General features: G+C 44.8%; 1 protein-coding gene across 3 annotated transcripts in view; it reads right to left on the bottom strand.

Annotated features, from left to right (window-relative positions):
• Positions 1–21,407, bottom strand: part of ELAVL1 (ELAV like RNA binding protein 1) — a 1,128,619-nt gene that overhangs the window by 580,258 nt on the left and 526,954 nt on the right. For all 3 annotated transcript variants that reach the window (XM_044090690.1, XM_044090688.1, XM_044090689.1), the window contains one exon: positions 10,862–11,087. In XM_044090690.1, coding sequence (XP_043946625.1) covers positions 10,862–11,087 — 226 coding nt within the window. The remainder of the gene's footprint in view (positions 1–10,861; positions 11,088–21,407) is intronic.

A 21,407-nucleotide genomic window follows, 5' to 3' on the forward strand; every position in this document is an offset into this window, starting at 1 on the left:
AACATCCGTCCAGTATAAAAAAGCATTTAGTACTTGTAGGCATTGTATGTCACACACATGCTCCCCATGCTAGGCGTACAGCATAAAGGTGGCATACGTACACATACCGAACTAGAAATGCCCCAGAAAGAAGAGAATGGCCATGTGGACAAGGAAAACACATGCATCCAGAAGGAGAAAAAGACAACACCAAGACCCTCTGCCAGGAGGGCAAGACAAGGACAAGGCTAGACCTAGAAGGGGGGGGGGGTAGGACGGCGGCAAAGAATAATGCAACAGTGAAGGACATCAACTCTTAAGGTAAGATTTTACAAAATTGCACTATGTTCTTCCATATCACTGTTGAAGTATTCTTCACCTAAAGGAGAGCACAAGGGCTCAACAGGAAGAAGGCACAGAAGAGCCCTCTACAAACCCATGTAGAATAGCCCTGGCAAAGCCTGCTCTGGCCCTGCAAATAATATCCAACTTGAAATGCTTACTAAAAGTATAAACAGAGGACCAAGCAGCAGCCTCAAGGATGGAAATTGTATCCAGACCCTTGGGAGGGGGACACACACCACTGGAGGAGGCAACCGCCCTAGTAGAATGCGTCTTTACCGACAGGGAAAGACACCTTCATGAAATGAACAAAGAAATTACGTTAGAAATCTAGAAGAGATGTTTGCTTAGAAACAGCCAAACCTAAAGTCCTGGGATGATGAAAAAAAGTCAGCTCAGATTTGCAAATGACTAGTTTTACCCAAATATCCGAGCTGTCTATGCAAAAGAACTTTCTCACTAGCAGACTGCAGAGAAGGAAAACAGGAAGGAAGACAAATAGACCGATTAAGGACAACTCACTGACCGCCATGGGCATAAAAGAAAGAGTACGAAGAAACACGCCCTCTCTGTGGAAAACTAAAAGAAGAATAGCTATGAGAGCCTGAAGCTCAGACACCCACCTGGCTGAAGTCACATCCAAAACAGTCTGCCAAGTGCAACGTTGTAAGGAAGCTGAAGAAGTAGGCTCAAAATGAGTCTGTCAATTATTCAAGTACAAAACTGAGGTCCAAGGAAGATGATACAGACTTCCGGGGAGGCTTCATACCAAGAACGCCTTTAAGAAATTGCTTGGCCTGAAACAGAGCCCAGAGGAGTTGACAAGGGTAAACAAGCAAAAATTGCTGACAGGTGAGCTTCGACTGAAGAATATGTCAAACAAGCATGGAGCAGATCAGAGTATCAGAGGAACCTTCACATGTAGGTGACTGATGGCAAGAGAGCAGACACAGAAAAATCTCTTATATTTGGGTCATCTACGACTTTCTGGTAGTGGGTGTTCTGGCCTCCTGAAGAACCCGAAGCACATCCTCAGAAAACAGATGCCCAAAAGGTATAACACTATCCACCCACAGTTACTTGGAGTGGACAACATAGGATGGATTAGAGACCCCTTGTCTTGAGCGAGATCCAACTGGTGAGTAGCTTCTGGTACTGCCCCTAGCCAAGTGAGAAAGTAGGAATTTATGCTGTCTGGGCCAAAAGCGAGACTCTAGCAAAATTTTGGGAGAGTCTTGCTGCATCTTGTGCAGCACTTGTGGTAACGGCTGAAGGGGAAGGAAGGCATACAGAAACATCTCCTTCAAGGAAAAGGCAGGGCATCCACTTTCCAAGGCCTAGGACTTGTGACCAATAGAAAACAGGACGTTGTCTGTTTATACAGGAGGCAAAAAGATCTACCCAAGGAATTCTCCACCAATGGACAATGTCCAGGAACACACTGAAGCATTCATTCGAAAGTTTGTGATGGACTTGCTCAAAAAGCCCACTACTACATAGTGCTGCAAGGAAATATAAACTGCCTGAAGAGAGTCACTTTATACGGACTAGCTAGATCCCAGACCCGAAGAGCTAGTCTGCAAAGATAAGAACTTGTAACCCCTTGCATTTTGACCTACCACATCACTGTGATGTAGTGTCAAACTTCTGAGGAGCCGTGATGAAAAAGAATGAAAATAGAATGAAAAGCCTGAACAGCCAGAAACACAATGTGGTCTGAACTCTGATGAATTGGTAAGAGACCATGAACCTTGATGAGGCCACAGAAAGCACCCCACCTCCTGGCTGAAGTGACTAAACAGCTCCTGAGTTGGAAATGAAAACTGAAAGGAAGTCCCAGGTTGAGTCAAAGTTGATGAACCCACTACTGAAGCTTGAGAAAGGAAGGAGTAACAGGAAATCCAAGGGGTGGCAATGAAGTCAAACTGACTTGAGGTACCATCGAAGCTTCCTCATATGGAGCTTGGCAAGGGAAGCATGGGAATGGTGGAAGCTATGGACCAGAGAACCCCAAGAAATTCCCTGGCCGAAACTGCCGCCAGAAGAAGGGATGGGGGAAAAACAGCAATTAGACAGTCTTAGGGGCAAGGTACAGATGCCAGCATGAGGACTGCCTGAAGTCTACAGCTGAGGAAAATATGATCCTGAGAAGATTTCAAAAAAGTACAGTTGTGTACACTTACCATAAATGCAGATGTTAGAGTGTATTCACTGTTGCAGTCATTACATTTGGGTTATCTGCCTGCAGGTAGCCCTCAGCCAGCCTGATTATCAAAGTCTTGTGTCCTGCGTCGGATGCTGTCTCTTCTTCCATGACGTGAGGTAGTCAGGGGTATAAAGCATGCAGCTGACGCCATTACATCAGTTTTTCTTGCCCCAGATGTCAGGTGCCCCCATAATGGGAAGCAATTATATACAATGCTACATCTCCAACAAAAAGCAAATACACCAGAAAGCTTAAATGCAGTAAACAAGAAGAAAGGTATAGCCAATAGAAGTCAGGGGGCTGGAGGGAGGGTAACCAGGACTGCAACAGTGAATACACTCTAGCATCTACATTTATGGTAAGTGTACACAACTGTACTATGTTCTTTGTGTTTTCACTGTTGCAGTCATTACATTTGGGTAGATTCCCAAAGCTAAGGAAAAGAGGAGGCAGTTAGAGAGCATTAGGACCAGCTATTAAGCCCTGCAAGACTGCAGTGGCAAAACCAGCTCAGGGTTTAGAAAAAATAGGCAAGTGGTAATGCTTGGTGCAGGTACGTACAGAGCTCCAGGTAGCAGCTTCTAGGATGTCCCTGGTAGGAACACCTCTGAGAAAGGTTGTTGAAGTAGATGCAGCCCTGGTGGAATGTGATCTTATCCCCTGTGGGTAGGTTTTCCATGGTGCTTACAGCAGAAATGAATGCAATGGCCTATCCACTTAGAAATGGTCCTTTGAAATGGCCTTCCCCTCTGCCCCTGCAGCAAAAGCAACTAGCAGCTGTTCAGTTTTCCTGAGAGGCTTAGTCCTGTCCAAATAAAATCTAAGTAGTCTGTGCACGTCCAAAGAGTGCAGTATTCGTTCTCCTTTGTTCTGTGGATTAGAAAAGAAGGTTGGCAAATAAATGGACTAATTAAGGGCCACACTGGATACCATCTTGGGCATAAAGGATTGGTCCTGATGGACACCCTGTCTGCATGGAAGATGATGAAGGGCGCCACTGCCATGAGGGCCTGTAATTCAGACACTCTTCTTGCTGAAATGATGGCTAGAATGAAGGCTGTTTTCCAAGAAAGGAATTTCAACTCTGCAGCCGGCTCAAAAGGAGGTAGAGTGAACTTTTCCAATACAAAGTTAAGGTCCCAGGCTGGAGTAGGGGGCTCTCCTGGGTGGTCTTAAATTTTTTTGGCCCCTCTGAGAAACTGCTTCAGCAGGGGGTGAGAGAAGAGGGGCGACTCAGTATTATAATGTGCTGAAATGGCTGAGGCATGAATTTTAATAGACTAGTAGGAAAGGCCCTTGTGGAGCATCTCTGTTAAGTATTGAAGAATATGCGGTAAGATGGGCACTGTTGTGCCCATCCCCAGAGTCTGGCTCCAGGAACAGTATCTTTTCCACTTTTCAGCATAGGATTTTCTAGTACGAGGCCTCCTTGCCTCCAGAATGACATCCAGCACCTGCTTACTGAGGGATGGTACTGGAGAGGTCGGGAAATAGCCAGGCTGCAAGGTTCAGGGTTTGAAGCTGGGGTGCAGAATCTGACCCTCCCTGCTAGGACAGCAGGGAAGGGGTCTGAGGCAGGTGCCATGGTTCCAGCAGTGACATACTGCGCAAGAGGGGGTACACAGTGTTGGTGTGGCCAGTCGGATGCAATGAGTACTGTCCTTGGTTTGTCCTGTTTGATCTTTAGCAGAACTTTCGAGAGGAGAGGCAGAGGGGGAAAGGCATAAATTGAGAGGCTTTCCCAGGTGAAGGACAGGGCATCCACTTTCCAAGCTTGTCTATGGGGAGTCCTTGTGCAGAATATGTCCAATTGGTAGTTCTGAGGGGAGCTAAACAGGTCTACCTCTGGGCTCCCCCATTTGATTCGCAAAATGTTGAAAATCTTTGGTTCCAGTTTCCACTCGTGTGGGTCCATGAGATTTCTGCTTAGGTCGTCTGCCAGTGAATTTAGCTTGCCTGGCAGGAATTGAGCTTGTAAGGTGTACTTGGTCGCTTAAGGCAGTGTTCCACACAGCCATGGCTAGTCTGCAGAGAGGGTACAAGTGGGCACCCCCCTGCTTGTGTACCACATAACGGTAGTGTTGTCTCTCTTTACCAATAACTGTCCTGGAAGAATGTGGTCCTTAAAGGCTGTCAAGAGAATTCTGTACAGCTAACATTTCTTTTTGATTGATATGCAGGTGCATTTGACTCTGGTTCCATTTGCCCTGAATGCACTGCCCTGCCAAGTGAGCCCCCCATACATAGTCTAATGCGTCTTTTAGGGTTTGGATGGCAGAGGGCCTCTGCCCACCAAAGGAACTGTCTTTATACAAGGAATGATAAGAATCATTGATTCCAGGTCCTGAGAATGTTGACACCACAGGCTTTTTAGATACCATTGTAGTTTCCTAATATGCAGTCTTGCATACGGAATTAGTAGGATGCAAGAGGCCATGAACCCCAGGCTTACATTATTTTCCTTGCAGATAGCTGGGTCTTTGTTGCCAGTAGTTTGAAGTGGTACCAGAAACCAATGAAAGACTGGATACTGCCAAACTCTCAAAGCTTCAACAGAGAGGGTAAGAACTGGTTCCCCCTTGTTTGTTGAGGTACTATACTACTGACATAGGCCATTTGTAGTGCAATTGTCCCAGATGGGAGTGTCTTGAAAAGCCTGTAATGCTAGAACAGCTCTCATCTCCAGGATGCTGAACATAATTCAACATACTGATGTAATCCATCCTGTTTGATGCTCTGAAAGTCTCTATCCTGTTAGATGCTCTGATAGTCCACATGAATCATACTGTATAATAAATGATCCTGTACATAGCCACCTTTACTACTGTAAATACCTACTTTATTTTATTACTACGTCCTGTATTTTTAGTAATCTTTTTTACTGAAATCCTTTCATTTACTATGCAATAATATTGATTTTTAATTTTTAATTTCAATTTTTATTTGTTACTACTGGAGCTTTTCTCCCCGGGCCTCTACTGAAAATGGAAATATATCCAGTTGGACTAGCCCGGTTAACAAATGTAAAATAAAAATAAATGTTAATATGCGTCTTGAACTGTCCTTCCTAGTGCCCATAACCAGAGCTGAAAGGTGACCGTGGCCTTGGGAAAGGGGAGAACAAAGGGATGGCCCTCACGTAGCTGATGAGAACAAATCTACCACAGAAGGTAACTCTTGCATGCTTGTGTGATCTGGACTCGCACAGAAGTTTGAGAATACACTGAGCTAAGTCCACTGAAGGATTCTCATATGGAAACTGGTTAGCGGGACAAAGGGGATTGCTACTGTCATGGAACCCACAGCTTGAAGAATCAAATCAGGCTTGAAGGGATGCATTTTGAATTACTTTCTTGACCTGGGATTGCAGGGTGTCTACTGGAGATTGAGGAAGAGAAGCTATCTGATTGGATGTGTTCAAAGCACTGATGAACTGCAGATTCTATGCTGATGAGCGATGAGACCTGTTGTGATTGTCTGACATTATCCTGCTTGAATTATCTCATATCTGGTTGAAGCAGTCAGGAGCCAGTTGTCTAGATATGGAAACTATGAATCCCAGCAGTCTCAGGTGAGCTGCTAAGACTGCCATGCATTTGGTGAACAGCCTGGGGGCTCCAAATGGCAGGTCTCTAACTGGTAATGACTGGCCCCCAGCCGGAAGCATAGACATCTCCTGGAGCGCCTGCTCATTTTGATATGATAGCACGCATTCTGACGATATACTAAACAGTCAGTTGTCCTTCTGCAGAAAGGGCAGAATGGACTGTACCATGACCATCCAGAATGGACTGTACCATGACCATCCAGAACAAACTGGTTTAATTTGCTGAGATCCAGAACTGGTATCAAGCTACCCATCTTTTTTTGGCATAGAAACCTTGAATAAGTTCCAAACCATCTCTGGTATGGGGAAAGCCCTTTGATTACTTTTTTCTAACAGCATTTTTATTTTCTAAAGAAGCTGCTTCCATCTGACTGGGTGAAACAGAATTTTCTTCCAAATCGTTTGGGGGGGGGGGGGGGGGGGGTTGGAAAAATATGATACAATACAACCTAATCTTTCTTGATATTTAGTCATGCTCTCTGGTGCAGGGCAAGACTACACCTGACTGCATCCAGAGATGGGCATTCGACCCCCCCTCCCTTCAGGAAACCTGGTAGGGTCTGAGAAAAAAATCCCTGGCTGTGTGGACCACTTCTACCCAGATGACAGCATCGTTAAAGAGCTCCCCCCTCTGGGGGAACTATTTCCATGCAACTCCTGGAAGGAACACCGGGACTTCTTAAACCACATTTTTCTACCACCTCGTTGGTTTCTAGAAAACGGCCTGAGGGGGTAGAAAAATGTACACCCACAGCAAACCGGGTTCTTTCCCTCTCGCTCACACTTGGGAGTGTCTCCTGCACTTTGGAGCCAAAAAGTAAAGCTCCCTGAAAAGGCACACTGATGAAAGAAGACTTAAAAGGTTCCGCAAAGTCACACAAGTACATCCAAGCACTTCTTCTAATGGAAATGCCTGAACCAGATGTCCTTGAGGAACCTTCCACAGCATGCATGATTAACCTCATAGGTAGGTACTAGACTATTGGTCCTAGGGCCTATACAAGCCTAGCCAAATGGTACCGTGGCTTTTGCCACCCAAGAAAATAATTTTCCTGTGCCCCTGTTGAGCAGAGCCACAGAAGTGATCCCCGGGGTGAATTTCCTATCTCCAATCCAATCAAGATTCTTCTTGAAGAGTGCTAATGAGGAGCTTTGTTTGATACAGATATGTAGTTTAAGAGTATGGGAAGTCTCTGGGACAGGAATCTATCCCTCTAGCATGTTCTGTTTATTGGGGTGACAAGGTTTAGGTCCCTAGAGCGTGTAGCTCGGAGGGATTGGGATTTCTTTAAGTGGAGCACGTCCAACAGCTTGACATAGCTTTATATGTTAGGCAGAGATCACCTCCGAGTAGGTGATATGCGACAGAGTAAAGCTGGAGTTTTGAGACCGTCTGCGTAGGGCATCTGTTTGAGGCCGGTAATCCTCTCTGTGAGGTATTTCTGCGGTCTAGCCAGTTGTTGTAGATGTCTTGTGAGGTAAATATCAAAGGGGGTGTTGTACTCTTATAACGGGTCTAATGAGTGATAAGTAGAGTGGAACAATGACCTCTTTTTTCCTGGATGAGAAACCTTTTGTGATGAGGTGAGCCACATAGGATTCCATGACTACTGTGTGTGTCCCAAGGTCTCATCACACTTTTGGTGATAAGTAGACTACCGCCTATGTGGTAGTTCATGGGTACAGAGTTTTTACCAAAAGGGATGACAATGCACTTTTTGGCATGGACGAATTAGATACAGATTGGAAGGTAGACAGCTACAAGAAAATTTCATTCCCTTCCTCGGAGGACATGGACCTCGAAGGAGACTTGGTAAGCCCCTTGATCAAATCTCTCAGAAGTCTTGTAAAGCGTGCCAAATAATTCGGGGAAGGAGGAGAAAAGGCCACTGACACGCTTCCCAAACATTTCCTGCTTCCCTTCCTGCTTCCCAGACTCCCTGTTAGCAGGACTGGAATAGGAACTCTGTTCCGCTAGTTCCTTCCTCGTGGCCACCGTAACTACCATGGCATCAAAAGATATTCCTTTACAACAATTTACACAGTCCTTTGGAGGAGCAAGAATTTTACCTGGTCTCCTAGGTATTGGCTTGATTGTGTCCTGTTCCTTCCACACCCGCCAAAAGACCAGGTCAACAAGTTCAGTCAAGGGAGACATCCAGGAAGTAGACGGGTCAGACCCAAAACCTAAAAAAACAGATTCCTCTTGGGGGGGGGGTTCAGAAAGCCAGGCCAGAACAGCTCCAAAGGAGTGGCAGGAAACCTGAGAAGTAAAGCCCAGTAGGGAAAGGGCCAAAGTCAGGAAGGTAAGAAACCTTAAAGGAGGGCCAAATATAGCTGGTCACACAAGTCTGATAGTTGATGGTCCAGAAAGGATAAAGTGGCAGCTGTGTAACCTTTTTTACCCAGCCTTTCCATAGCCCTACTATCCTTATCAGAAGGAAACAGTTTGGATGGCTTATCAGAGGAGACTGACACTACAGAAGGATTAGTATAAGGGCATTTATAAAGACATTTGCACTACTCAGGCACTTTATAAACCCTGTCGGGCTTTTTAGGTACAAAGGGCAAAGAGTTGGGGACTACAGAAGCTGTTTTGAAAGTATCCAGAAGGGCAGCCAGAACAGGACGATCAGCAGATGGCTTAGACTCCATCTGAAGCAGCTCATATTTTTTTCTGAATCTTAGAGACTTTACAACAATCCCACTTAAAATAATCCACCATGCAAGAAATGGTAATCCCAAAGTAGAGTTCTTTTACAGGGGGAGTTTGACTAATGGAATCCTCCTCTAAATGCAGTCTAAAGGGGAAAGGATTTGATAAGAGTAATCCAAAGACGACCCCCTCCAGGTCTTCTTTTGAGGAATCCAATTCTCTGGGCCTCTTGGATGGAGTGGAAGACCACGGAGTAGCAGGAATAGAAACCCCTTGAGAAGGCTTCAAGATCAAAGCATTAAATAAACCCAGAAATACTGTCATTCACATCAGGGATCCCTAACAACTAAGGAAATATGCTTGGATTCTTTTTCTGTGGGGCATCTGCACAAAACACCTTGGAGGGTCAGACCCCTAACGAGATTCAATAATGGTTGTAGGAATCTCCTCCCCAACTAACATATGCAGAGTCTCCCCTCAGTTCTTCAAATATAACCAGCAGAGATTCCCCTTAACATCAGGTACAGATGTCTGAAAAGCCTCAGAGGACATGCGAGATACTGGATCCATACTGGCCACTGACGGTGTCAAGGCAAATGACTCCAAAGTAACCACTGAACAACCCTTCAGCAGGGCACTTATCTGAATACACAACTTGGTAACAATCACAGTAGAAGGGTATTCAGACTAAGAATGGTGGCAAAGCAGCTCTGAGTGAGAACATACATCACCTTTATTCAATACTCCTTGCACGGTGAGCACACGTGTGTCATCACCTACAAGAGCTAAAGACTTTGGTATACTGACTGGATGTTGGTCCATTCATGACAAGAAATCCCTTAAGTGAAGAATATCACAACAGCGATATGGAAGAACATCACCTTTAACGGTGAAGTTTGTTTTAATAACTCAAAGTTCCAAATTTACTTCAGAATTTCAGTGAATGCAGGTGGTGGTTAAGCAGTATACGATGCCAAGTACTGGAACATTTCCTTTTACTGCAATTACTTTTATTCACAAAAACAGAACAAGCTTCATGGATGCAGGAAAACATTGGTAAGATGCGACAAGCTTCATGGATGCAGGAAAACATTGGTAAGATGCGACAAGCTTCATGGATGCAGGAAAACATTAGTAAGATGCAACAGATTATCCCAATACCAGCTACAGCTTCTCACATTTACTGAAGGGCAACCGAGGAACACACAAGAAAAACATAGAAGCACCTGCAGTATTATCCAACTTGGGCAGACATGCCTGTTAAATCATACAGATGAACACCATGTCATAAGAGCAAAATGTGATGCTCTTGATTCGCACACACCGATAGCAGTCTAAATCTCAGACAGTGGACTTCAAATGGCAAAGTCTGTGAACATCTGCTAAGAAATTAAGGAGTCTTGAGCAGTTTTCCAGAAACCAGACTGAGCATATCACACCTTACAATCATCTCTCAACCAAAAAGCATTCAAAGAATGTTCGGTATTTCCCAATTACATGGATCGACACCATCTAGAAAATATAGTACTAGCTTACTTCTGCATGACCCTAACTTACAATGAAAGTGGAAAGACTATGGGGAAAAAGGTAGTTTTGAAAATGCTCCAGTTTCTCTGCACATCACTTTGAAGGTTTAAAAATAAAACTAAATGGTAGAACCATAACAGCCAGTTTATCTTGAAAGATGCATTCAACTACAAAAAAGCATCACTCCACAAGGGTCTTAATTTTTTGAAGAAATCAGAAAACTTCATACCAATTAGTGCACTCGCAGACCATAATTTCACCACTTCTGAGCACAAGACTTGGCTTGTGCAGTGCATTTAAAACAGATTAACGTACAACTGCACTCTGCCAATAAGGAACTTAAAGGAAAAGCAACAGCCATTACTTTTTTGGGGTGATGGGGCAGCTACGAGGCCAAAAGCGCAACAGTAACATCTGCAGTACATACGAAAGGGTGCTGTAACTTATTACAAATCAACCTGCAAATGCTATCTCCCAAAACAGCTGATAAATCTGTGAATGATCAAAAAAATACAAAATAGCAATTACTTCCTGGTCTCCATACCTAAATCTCTGCGCCTGGTGATGAACAGGTCCTCCGAATCGTCTACCTGGGGCATGGTAAAGCTGAGAAAGGAGCGCCATATTTTTGTTCTGATTTGGATTTGCTGCAAACTTCACAGAGATGGGATCAGTTGCACCAGGTGGTTTATGACCATTCAGCGTATTCATTGCATCTTCTGCTTCACTTCTTTTGTCAAACCGAATAAATGCAACTCCTCTGGACAAACCTTTGGGTTAAAAGAAAAAAACAGCCAGTATAAGAAAAGTCGAAATCTGAAATGCCCTGCTCTATCATACTACCTCTGTCACAGCCTCAAAGTGGCCAGAAAATGAAATAGTGCACAACTGCTGCCACTTCCTGCAGATCACACACACAAATCACAGATGATCACATATGCACAAATTACAGTAATGTGTTTAGAAACCCATAGTTTTCTCCAAATTCACTGACAAACTAAGGAAACTATCACTGTTGCAAATGAACATGTCCTTTTATTAAACTATTATGACCTTTTTATTACAGGGTGCGAGTGTGCCACAATTATGCTTTCAGGTAAATGTCTGCAATCTTCTGAGCACAACTCTACATATATGGCATGTGTGTTAAGTTTTGTGAAAACCTAGCAAACTGTTAAGCAACCTTAAGCTTGTACTGAATTCCTATAAAAATTACCTTGTTTACACAGCACAGTACAGTAACTGCACACTGTAATCTTTTTAAATTATAACTTGATAAGATATACATTTTCTTAGAACGGCTTGCATACTGTACACCAGGGTAATGGTTCACAACACATTTTTTGGCAGTATTCCTAGCACACGGCTAAGGGAGGATTTCTGTATCACCACCATGCCAAAGTGACCACAGGGGCAAGGTAACGTGTGTAAAAATCGGAACTGTAACTTCAGGTCTTACATGCTTGCATTCCATAGCAGCTGCCCAAGTAGAAAGTCTTGAAAGTGATACCTAATGTTTTTCTATATTTGACAAAGCATAAAAATTCAGTGAGATGGACAGTAAGACACTTGTGAAAGGAAAATGAGGACTACTTGTGACCAAGAGGAAAAAAGTTATGTACTCACCATAACGTTCTATGTTTGTTGTCCATCTTGCCCTTCATTCTTACATGTGGGTTCGGAGCCAATCCTCGGCTCTGACTCGACCGATTACAAAAGCTCGAAGTCTCTAAGTTGGCCACTGGCAAGGGAGGTAATCCCACAATGAAGTGGCATCAATCCTCAGGGCAACGTTTGCTGTTAACTATAATAGAAAATAGCTATACTGTACCCTCAGGTAAAGGAGAAAATAGTGAAAGGTCTCAAACATGAGGAAGTGCAACATTTCCAACCAGGTCCTCTAGGACTATATGGATGGGGGTAGGTGGATTCGTAAGAATGAAGGCAAAGATGGACAACAAACACAGAACATTAGGGTTGAGTAGATAACTTCTTTATGTTACGTTGTCCTATCTCGCCTTCATTCTTAGATGTGGGACAGCGTCCCTAGCACCTTTTTCGTGGGTGGCTCATGGGAATACACTCTAGCACCGTGGAACCAAATGAAGCTCTGTCCCTGGAGGCCAAATCAACTTTGTAATGAGTAATAGAAGTATGCTGGCTTGCCAAGTTGCGGCTGCACAAATACTGTCCATTGAAATTCTGGCTTGAAAGGCAGTGGATGTTGCAATTGACCTGGTTAAGTGACCTCTAACTTTGAAGGGGAGTTCCTTGTTACTGGAAGAGTATATAAAAGTTATGCAATTAGAAAGCCAATTAGATAATGTGATTTTAAAGATTGGCATACCCTTTTCTTGCCTCTGAAAAGGATATGAATAACTGATCTGACTTCCCAAATTCTTTAGTTCTGTGGAAGTAGAAAGTACAGCTGTGTACACTTAACATAAATGTAGGTGTTAGGCTTAGTATTTTGGTCGCTTCGCTTCAGGACTGACGTCAGGTAGTCATGAGTATAAAGTAAGGCAGCAGACGCCATTACATCAGTTTTTCTTGCCCTAACCTGTCAGAAGCCCCAAAGACGGAGCCAGGTTCTAGTGGAAGAACCCCACCAGTAGAAAGTAAATACTAATGTCCCTTGCAAGGAAAGAGAAGAAAGAGGGGGATGGAGGGAGGGAAGCCAGGACTGCAACAGTGAATACACTTGAACATCTACATTCACGGTAAGTGCACACAACTGTACTATGTTCTTCGTGTTTCACTGATGCAGTCATCACATTTGGGTTGATTCTCAAAGCTGAGGAAATGGGTGGAGGCAGGCAAAGAAAAGTACAGTTGTGTATCTACCATAAATGTAGATGTTAGAGTGTATTCACTGTTGCAGTCATTACACTTGGGTTATCCTGCTGGCAGGCTACCCGCAGTCGGCCCGATTACAAAGTCCTGGTCCGGCATCGGTTGCTGTTGCCTCTTCCCTGACGTCAGTGCGCCAGGGGTATAAAAGATGCAGCAGATGCCATTTTCTTCAGTTTTTCTTGCCCCAGATGTCAGGTGCCCCCAAAAGGGTAGGCTAATAATTCTGCTCATAAAAAAAGCATGCACTAACAAACATTACCTTCATCTACAAGCAAATACACCACATAGGTTGTATAGAATAGAGAAGTACAGATAAGTCCCAGCAATGAAAGGGGGATGGTGGGAAGGTAACCTGGACTGCAACAGTGAATACACTAACATCTACATTTATGGTAAGTACACAAAGTACAGTTTTGTACCTACCATAAATGTAGATGTTCGAGTGCTAATACAGCTGCAGTCATAACAGATGGGTTCTCCTGCCGTCAGGCGGGTCCTCGGTCGGCAGAATTCCAAAGTCTAGGTCCGGTGTCAGTTGTCGTCGCTTCTTCCCTGACGTCAGTGCGACAGGGGTATAAAAGAACCAGCAGACGCCATTTTCTTCAGTTTTTCTTGCCCCAGATGTCAGGTGCCCCCAGAAGGAGGGCAATACATAAAATTATGTAATAATGCAATGCAATATAATCAAAAACCAGTAGTTGCAAGCAAATACACCATAAAAGAAGGCCTCTAGAGGGGAAGGAGGGAGGGAAACCTGGACTGCAGCTGTATTAGCACTCTAACATCTACATTTATGGTAGGTACAAAACTGCACTATGTTCATCGTGCATACAGCTGCAGTCATAACAGATGGGTAGAATCCCAAAGCTAAGAAAGGGGTGGTAGGCACTAGGTGGAGCTAGGAGGAGCCAAAATGCCCTGCAAGACTGCAGTGGCAAAGCCTGCTCTAGATTTGGAGTATAATGGTAGGTTGTAGTGCTTGGAGAAGGTATGTACAGAACTCCAAGTGGCTGCTTCCAAAATATCCTTGGTAGGAACTCCTCTGAGGAAGGCTGCAGAGGTGGCTGTGGCTCTGGTACAATGAGTTTGAATGCCTGTAGGTACAGTTTTGCCATGAAAGGAATAGCAAAAGCGTATGCAGTGGGCTATCCATTTTGAGATTGCCTGTTTGGATATTGACTTTGCTTGAGCTCCTACCGCATAGGCCACAAAAAGTTGTTGTGATTTCCTGAAAGGTTTTGTTCTGTCCAGATAACGCAGTTGTCTGTGGATGTCCAAGGAATGCAGCAATCTCTCCCCTTTGTTTTGAGGATTAGGATAAAAAGTAAGTAAATGTATGGCCTGATTTAAAGCTACCCTGGATACCACTTTAGGCATAAAGGATGGGTTGGTACGTAATGAAACTCTGTCCTGATGGAAGATGATAAAAGGCTGGACAGCCATAAGAGCCTGTAGTTATGAAACTCTACGAGCTGAAGTGATAGCCAGAAGGAAAGCTGTTTTCCAGGAAAAATATTGTAAATCTGATGAGGCAGCTGGCTCAAAAGGAGGCAAAGTCAGTTTTTCCAGAATGAAATTAAGATCCCAAGCAGGTATTGGTTGTTTTCTTGGAGGTCTCAAATTCTTAGCCCCTCTGAGGAACTGTCTTAATAGAGGGTGAGAGAATAAAGGTGGATCAGTGTTGTATTCAGCAGAAATGGCTGAGGCATGGATTTTGATGGAGGAGAACGAAAGTCCACTGCTTAACAGTTCAGTCAAATATTGTAGTATTTGAGGTAAATTCAGTTTTCCAGGGCACTGGCCCTTTTTCTCATTCCAAACAAAAACGTTTCCATTTTGCAGAGTAAGCTTTTCTGGTTGATGGCCTTCTGGCCTCCAAAATGACATCCTGCACCTCCTTGGAGAGCAGGGCCTGCTGCGATGCTAAGGAATCTTCCATGCGGCTAGATTGAGTGTTTTCAGCCGACTGTGAAGAGATTTGAAGCTGTGCTGAGTTAGAAGAGGCATTAGAGGCAGGGTCCATGGTGGGGAATGCGTCAGGCTCCTCAGGAGTGGGAACCAGTGTTGCCTTGGCCAGTCCGGAGCAATGAGGATCATCTTTGGTCTGTCTGCTCTGGTCTTCAATAGGACTTCGGGCAGCAGAGGAAGAGGTGGGGAAGGCATAATCTGTCATTGATGTCCAACTGAAAGAGAGAGCGTCCACTCCCCAGGCCTTTGGATGGAAAATCCTTGAGCAGAATTTTGTCAATTGATGATTTTTGTGAGAGGCAAAGAGATCTAATGTCTGGCCTTCCCCATTCTTGGATTATTTCTGTAAAAACTTTTGGATGCAACTTCCATTCGTGTGGATCTGTCACATTCCTGCTTAGGTTGTCTGCCAGTGTGTTTTCCTTGCCTGGCAAGTACTGTGCTTGTAGTTCCATTTGTAAGTCCATGGCCATGTTCCAAAGTGACATGGCCAGTCTGCATAGGGGGCAAGAATGTGTTCCTCCCTGCTTGTTTATGTACCACAACTGTGGTGTTGTCTGTTCTTATCAATAGCTGACCTGGTTGTAGAAGGTCCTTGAAAGCTATAATAGCATTTATCACTGCTAGCATTTCTTTTTGATTGATGTGAAGGTGCTTTTCTTTTTGTCATGTCTGTCATGTGCGCCCCCCAGGCGTAGTCCGAGGCATCTGTTGTGATGACTTGATTTGCTTGAGGCTTGCTGAATGGAAGACCTGTGTTTGTTTGGCATGCTTGAGCCCACCACAGAAATTCCTTTTGCAGGCATGGAATTAATGGTATTATTGTTTCCAAACTGTGGCTGTGTTGAGACCATATGTTTTTTAGGTACCATTGTCGTTTTCTCATATGCAGCTTTGCACATGGGATTAGTAAGATGCAAGATGCCATGAATCCCAGAGCCTGCAGGATTTTCCTTGCAGTCAGCCTGGTGCAATTTGCCAGTGTTCTGAAATATTGAATTAGTTGCCCCTGCTTCTCTGGCGTGAGGTAGGCCATCTGGGTGTGTGTGTCCAAATTGGCTCCCAGGAAAATTATTTTCCGAGAGGGTATTAGTCTTGATTTCTCTTTGTTGACTGTGTATCCTAGAGAGTTTAATAATATTATTACATAAGCCAGATGTTTCAGAAGAATGTGCTTGCTGTCCGCTTGGATCAGGCAGTCGTCCAGATAAGGGTATATTTGTATCCCTTGAAGTCTGCAGTAGGCAATTACTGATGCCAGGCATTTCGTGAATACTCTGGGAGCAGTAGATAAACCAAAGGGCAATGCAGAGAATTGATAATGGGTTGAACCTGCCAGAAATCTGAGGTATCTTCTGCAATTTTGTCTGATTGGGACATGCAGGTATGCCTCCTTGAGGTCCAATGTTACCAGCATGGGAAGAAGTTGCTGTAGAGTGAGCATCTTGAATTTTGGTACGAGTAGGAATGTGTTTAGGATGGAAAGATCCAGAATCTTTTCCCTTCCTTGGCACCAGAAATAGCCTGGAATAAAAACCTTGACCTTGTTCGTGTGTAGGTACCTCTTGAATAGCTTTCATGTTTATAAGACCTGAAATTAGCTTTTGTGTCTCTGCCCTTTGATTGTGTGGCAGGTTTGGCATGCCTTTCATTTTTGGAAGGGTATGGAAATGGAATTTGTAGCCTCTGTTTATAATGTTCAGGATCCATTTGTCCTTTGTGACAATATGCCAATTTTTTGAGAATAGTGCCAGCTTTCCTCCTAAGGGGGCTGCCATTTGAGACCTGGTTGGCATGCAAAGGGGAAAGTCATTGGTTTTGCTTTCTGAAGGATTGCGAGTTGTCCTCACCACCTCTGTGTAGGAGCTTGCCATTGTCTGCCTCTGTACGAGCCTTGTGCTTGCCCTCTGCCCCTCGGGCGCCTGTATCTGCCTCTTTGGGGTCGGTCTGTGGCAGGAAAGGACCAGTTTTTGGAAGGCCAATTTCTACTAAAACGTGGGGGTTGGACTGCAGAAATTCTCTCACAGTTTACATTGATTTAGCCTTTTCCTCCATTTTCCGTAATACTTCCTCAGCATTTGTCCCAAATAGTACATCCTTTTGAAGAGGGGCGTCTAGTAATTTAGCTTTGACATGATCAGGCAAGGCTTGTTCCTTGAGCCAGGCATGCCTACGTATGACTGAGCCTGTAACAGCAGCTCTACATGAAGCCTCTAGAGCATCAAAACCACATTGTAAGGTATGTTTACCCACTTGTTCTGCACTATGCATCAAATCCTGCAACTCCATGTCTGGTTGTTCAGGTTGTGACATTTTACTTTTCAATTGAGATAACAGAAACTGTTGGTATTTTAGCATATAAAACTGACAATTTAAGGCCCTCATGGATAAGGTAGCCGAGGTATATACCTTTTTTCCCCACCTTTCTAAGGATCTGGAATCTCTCTCGGAAGGCAATGGGTTTTTGGCAATGGAGGCCTTAACTCCCTTGGGCCCCTGTGAGATGGTTTCTAGGTCAGCAGCATGGCTTTTGTATAGAAATTGGTGCGAGTCAGGAACCCTGTAGTACCGGTCAGGCTTAACTGGAGCTGGAAGAAGAGAATCCGGGTTAAGGCAGGCCTCCGAGTAAACCTCATAGAGGATGTCCAGGACTGGAGGTATAGCCAGAGGCCTGTGCTGGGGGTAACAAAAGAAATTCCCTGAGCCTTTTCTTGGAATCTGAATAATCCTGGCCTTCCCAGTGGAAGTGTTCCCTTAAGGTATGCAGAGTTTCACCAAATGAGTAATCCTCAGGGGGGGATTACAGAAGGGATAGTTTCCGCTGCATCAGAGTCTTCAAAAGGGGAGTAAGACTGTTCCTGATAAGAGTGCTCTGAAATAATGGAGCCCTGATCAGAGGAGAGGGAATCTTCCTCCACTCTGGGTCTTTTGTCCGGAGGTGGCAGAGAACCTCTGATTAGAGTAATTAAATCCTCAGCCATTTTAAGCATCTGTTTCTTAAGCATGGGGCCTGGAGATGGGCCCTGTGTAGCTGGTCTCTTAGGGTGCATGGTAGCTTTAGACTTGGTGAAAGCCTTGATGGAGAAAGAAGAGGAAGGTCTGAAGACACCTTGAGTGGAGGTGGACCTGTCCACAGCGCCAAGCGTGGCTTCGGTATCTGTAGTCAGGGTGTGGGCCGAGGAGCCTGCGACCTCGGGTACAGGAGACACCGCCAAAGATGTGTCGTCGGTAATCAGGGGCTGCGTAGGTGCCTCGCTGAGAACCGGACCACGTGTAGTCGGCTTAGGCGTGGTGTCGGTAGAGGCCGCAGACCTCGAGTGTCGGTCCTTGTCTTTGCGTTTTTTTAGACAAAACCGGAGTCGGAGTATCTGACGACATAGTATAGTTAAATGCTTTCCCAAAATAATGCTAGGCGAACTCCGCCCAACGCGTAATAGTGCGTTTGTTGAATGTAGCACAAAAGCGACAGACCGAGACGTCGTGGTCTGGGCCTAAACAAAGTATACAGAGGGAATGGAAATCCTTATGCGGTACTTGCTTCCCACAAGAAATACAATTAACTTTGTCTGACATCGGTCTGAGGCAAGAAAAAGTTTCCCCAACGGGGTACTTAGCTTTTAAGAAGACTTCGGTTCCAAATTTTTTGTAATCTCAGGAGCTGGCCGACCGGCACTTGCGAACTGCTTCTGCTTCGGGCACCGCGCGGCAAGAAAGACTGAAGAAAATGGTGTCGGCTGGTTCTTTTATACCCTTGTCGCACTAACGTCAGGGAAGAAGCGACGACAACCGACGCCGGACCTAGACTTTGGAATTCGGCCGACCGAGGACCCGCCTGACGGCAGGAGAACCCATTTGTTATGACTGCAGCTGTATGCACGATGAACATCTGTACTATGTTCATAGTGTTTCACTGTTGCAGTCATTACACTTGGGTTGAATCCCAAAGCTGACGTTGGGTGGCTGGGCCTAAATAGAATTAGGAGTGGCTATGAGGCCCTGCAGAACTGCAGTGGCAAAGCCTGCTCTGGATTTAGAGTAAAGCGGTAAGTGGTAGTGCTTTAAGTCCAAGTTGCAGCCTCCAAAATGTCCTTGGTTGGTACTCCTCTGAGGAAGGCTGCTGAAGTGGCTGCTGCTCTGGTTGAATGTGGCCTAATGCCCTTAGGCACTGATTTGCCATGTTGTGAATAGCAGAAACAAATGCAGTGGCCTAGCCATTTTGAAATAGTCTGCTTTGAAATAGCTTTTCCTTGCGATCCTGAAGCATATGCCACTAAGAGTTGCTCAGTCTTTCTGAAAGCTTTAGTTTTGGCCAAGTAAAAGCGTAGCTGTCTGTGTACGTCCAAAAAATGCAGAAGTCTCTCCCCCTTACTTTGTGGGTTTGGATAAAAGGTAGGCAAATGAATTGTTTGGTTAAGAGCCACATTGGACACTACCTTAGGCATAAATGTTGGGTTTGTCCTTAGAGAAACCCTGTCCGGATGGAAAATAATAGATTCCACAGCCATTAGTGCCTGTAAAGTACAGTTTTGTACCTACCATAAATGAAGATGCTCGAGTGTATACCCTTGCTGCAGTCATCACACTTGGGTTATCCTGTCATCAGGCGGTCCCGCAGTCGGCCCGAATTCCAAAGTCTTGGTCCGGCGTCGGTTGCTGTCATTTCTTCCCTGACGTCAGTGTGCCAGGGGTATACAAGAGGCATCCGACGCCATTTTCTTCAGTTTTTCTTGCCCCAGATGTCAGGTGCCCCCCCAAAAGGTGATCAGTAGATAGCACCAATAATAAAAGTTCAGCACAAGCAAAACATCCCTCCAGCTATAAGCAAATACACCACAAAGGTATTATCAGATTTTAAGGTATGGAAAGGTTTCAGTTAGGTCAGACGGGATGGAGGGAGGGTAACCTGGACTGCAGCAGGGTATACACTCTAACATCTACATTTATGGTAGGTACAAAACTGTACTATGTTCATCGTGTTACCCTGCTGCAGTCATCACACTTGGGTTGAATCCCAAAGCTAAGGATGGGAGGTGGAGTCAAACATGGTTAGAGGAGGCTAGAAGGCCCTGCAAGACTGCAGTGGCGAAGCCAGCTCTAGACTTAAGAGTAAAGTGGTAAGTGATGGTGTTTGAAGGTGTGTAATGAACTCCAAGTTGCAGCTTCCAGAATATCCTTGGTTGGCACCCCCTGAGGAAGGCTGTAGATGTAGCTGCTGCCCTGGTGGAGTGGGGCCTTATGCTAGCAGGAACTGGTTTCCATGATGGGTGTAGCAAAAACGTATGCAATGTCCTTATCCATTTGGAAATGGTCTGTTTTAAGATGGCCTTTCCTTGTGATGCTGTAGCATAGGATACAAAAAGCTGGTCAGACTTTCTGAAAACCTTAGTTTTATCCAAGTAGTAACATAGTTGCCTGTGAATGTCCAAGGAGTGCTGGAGTCTCTCCTTTGTTCTGTGGACTTGGGAAGAAGGTGGATAAATGGATGGTTTGATTTAGAGATAGACTGGATACCACCTTTGGCATAAAGAGGGGTTAGTTCGTAGAGAAACTCTTGTCTTGATGGAAAATGAGGAAAGGCTCTATTGCCATTAGTGCCTGTAGCTCTGAGACTCTTCTGGCTGAAGTAATTGCTAGCAGCAGGGCAGTCTTCCATGATATAAACTTTAAAATCAGCTGAGAAAGCTGGTTCAAAAGGTGGCAGCGCAAGTTTTTCCAGAACAAAGTTGAGGTCCCAAGTTGGTGTTGGTGCTGTCCTGGGAAGCCTAATGTTTTTGGCCCCTCTGAGGTACTGCCTTAGAAGTGGATGTGAAAATAAGGGAGGATCCGTGTTGTAGTGAGCTGAAATAGCTGAGGCGTGGATTTTAACAGATGAAAAAGAAAGCCCTTTGTGTAACATCTCAGTTAAATATTGTAGAATCTGAGGTATGTCCGGCTCAAGGGTATTTTGGCCTTTAGCTTGGTTCCAGGCGCAAAATCTTTTCCATTTGTCTGAGTAGGCTGTCCTGGTGCTGGGCCTTCTGGCCTCCAGAATGACATCCATAACAGCTTAGGTGATTTGCCATGCAGCCAAATTTAAGGTTTTGAGCTGGCTGTGTACAATCTGACTGTCTTGCTGTGTGAGCAGATGAGGAATATGTGGTAAAATCCATGGTGGGCCATGTTCCTTAGTAGTGGGTACCAGTGCTGGTGTGGCCATTCTGGGGCAAATGAGCATCATTCGGGGTCTCTCCATCCTGACTTTCAGCAGCACCTTTGTGAGAAGGGGCAAT

This window comes from Protopterus annectens, chromosome 13.part0 (genome assembly GCF_019279795.1).
Source record: "Protopterus annectens isolate FY-2018-M chromosome 13.part0, PAN1.0, whole genome shotgun sequence".
Lineage (NCBI taxonomy): Eukaryota > Metazoa > Chordata > Ceratodontiformes > Protopteridae > Protopterus > Protopterus annectens.